We start from the raw sequence: 1,136 nt of genomic DNA, 5'->3' as shown, positions 1-1,136 counted from the left end.
GGGAAGGAAGCGCAAGGTCATAGCCGGACGACAAGCTCTACTGATGAGTTTGATGTCGTTTTCGCAATGACCCGAACACACAAGTCATAACATTATTAGAGAGAACAAGAAGAGAGCTAGTATTCGTACAATGGCAATTATACATACATATGGCATATATATTCGTTTTTCATTATCATATAAGCATGTAATTTTCTTCTTTTTTTTTTTTTTCCTTTAACTGGTATTCTTGTTTCGAAGAAGAATACCTCATGGCCTTGGGAAGAGAAATAGTCTTCACCTCTGTTGCAATCTGCCATCTTCACTCTCCTGCAAGGATCAATACTCTCTCTTCTTCAATCATGGAAAAGAAAAAGAAACAATTTTTTTAATCAAATTAGAAGACCCCAACAAAATTTTGAGAAGTATATAGAATGTAAAAACCTGATATAGAGAGAGAGAGAGAGAGACGTGAGAATAGGCAGAAAACAAGGTGGGCAAAAGCTTACCTTAAAGCCAAATATAAGGGCCAGAAGTTGAAGCCAAAAAAACCAAAATTATAAAGACAAAAAAAAAAAAAGGAAAGTAAAAAAAAAGGGAAAAAGAGATGAGGATCTTGGGATTACCTTGTGGAAGAGCAAAGTGAGAGATGCAACGGATACAAAAAGGAAGCGATGAAAATGGAAAAGGGGAGAAATGAATGAATGAAAGAATGAATATTGGGTATATGGTTGAGTGGAGGGCGAGATAAGAATTTATGTCGGTATTTATACATAACAATGACAATATGTCTATACTTGGTATATGGGTATATAGATGAGAAAGACTCAAAGAGAGCATAAGACCATAGCATAAAACCATAAGTTTTTTTTTTTTTTTTTTTTTTTTTTTTAAATTTTGTAAGACAAAATTTGGCAAACTTTTATTCTATTTTATGTTATTTTTTGTATCTTATCTAATATTACCCTCTTTGAGATCGGGAGTGGGTGAAGATGAGGTTAAGGGGTGGTGAACGAACTGCTTATTGGGTAGGACAGGACAAATCTCCATTTTTCTTCACTTAATAATGAAAAAATTGAATAATTTTAATAAATAATGAAAATGAAAAGATATTTGGAGATGTTAATGGTATTAGTAGCCGTTAAGATATCACCATC

The 1,136-nt window shown here is 33.1% G+C and overlaps 1 protein-coding gene across 1 annotated transcript in view; it reads right to left on the bottom strand.

Annotated features, from left to right (window-relative positions):
* The window catches only part of LOC21391132, a 3,793-nt gene extending 3,274 nt beyond the window's left edge, over window positions 1-519 (bottom strand). Inside the window, exons 1-2 of the mRNA XM_024164226.1 lie at window positions 489-519; window positions 249-309 (exon numbers count right to left, since the gene is read on the bottom strand). Coding sequence (XP_024019994.1) covers window positions 249-299 — 51 coding nt within the window. The 5' untranslated portion in view covers window positions 300-309; window positions 489-519. The remainder of the gene's footprint in view (window positions 1-248; window positions 310-488) is intronic.
* Between the last annotated feature and the right edge of the window lie 617 nt (window positions 520-1,136).

This window comes from Morus notabilis, unplaced genomic scaffold (genome assembly GCF_000414095.1).
Source record: "Morus notabilis unplaced genomic scaffold, ASM41409v2 Scaffold131, whole genome shotgun sequence".
Classification (NCBI taxonomy): Eukaryota; Viridiplantae; Streptophyta; class Magnoliopsida; order Rosales; family Moraceae; genus Morus; species Morus notabilis.
Note: the sequence above shows the minus strand (reverse complement) of the source record. Positions and strands in the feature narration are given on the sequence as shown.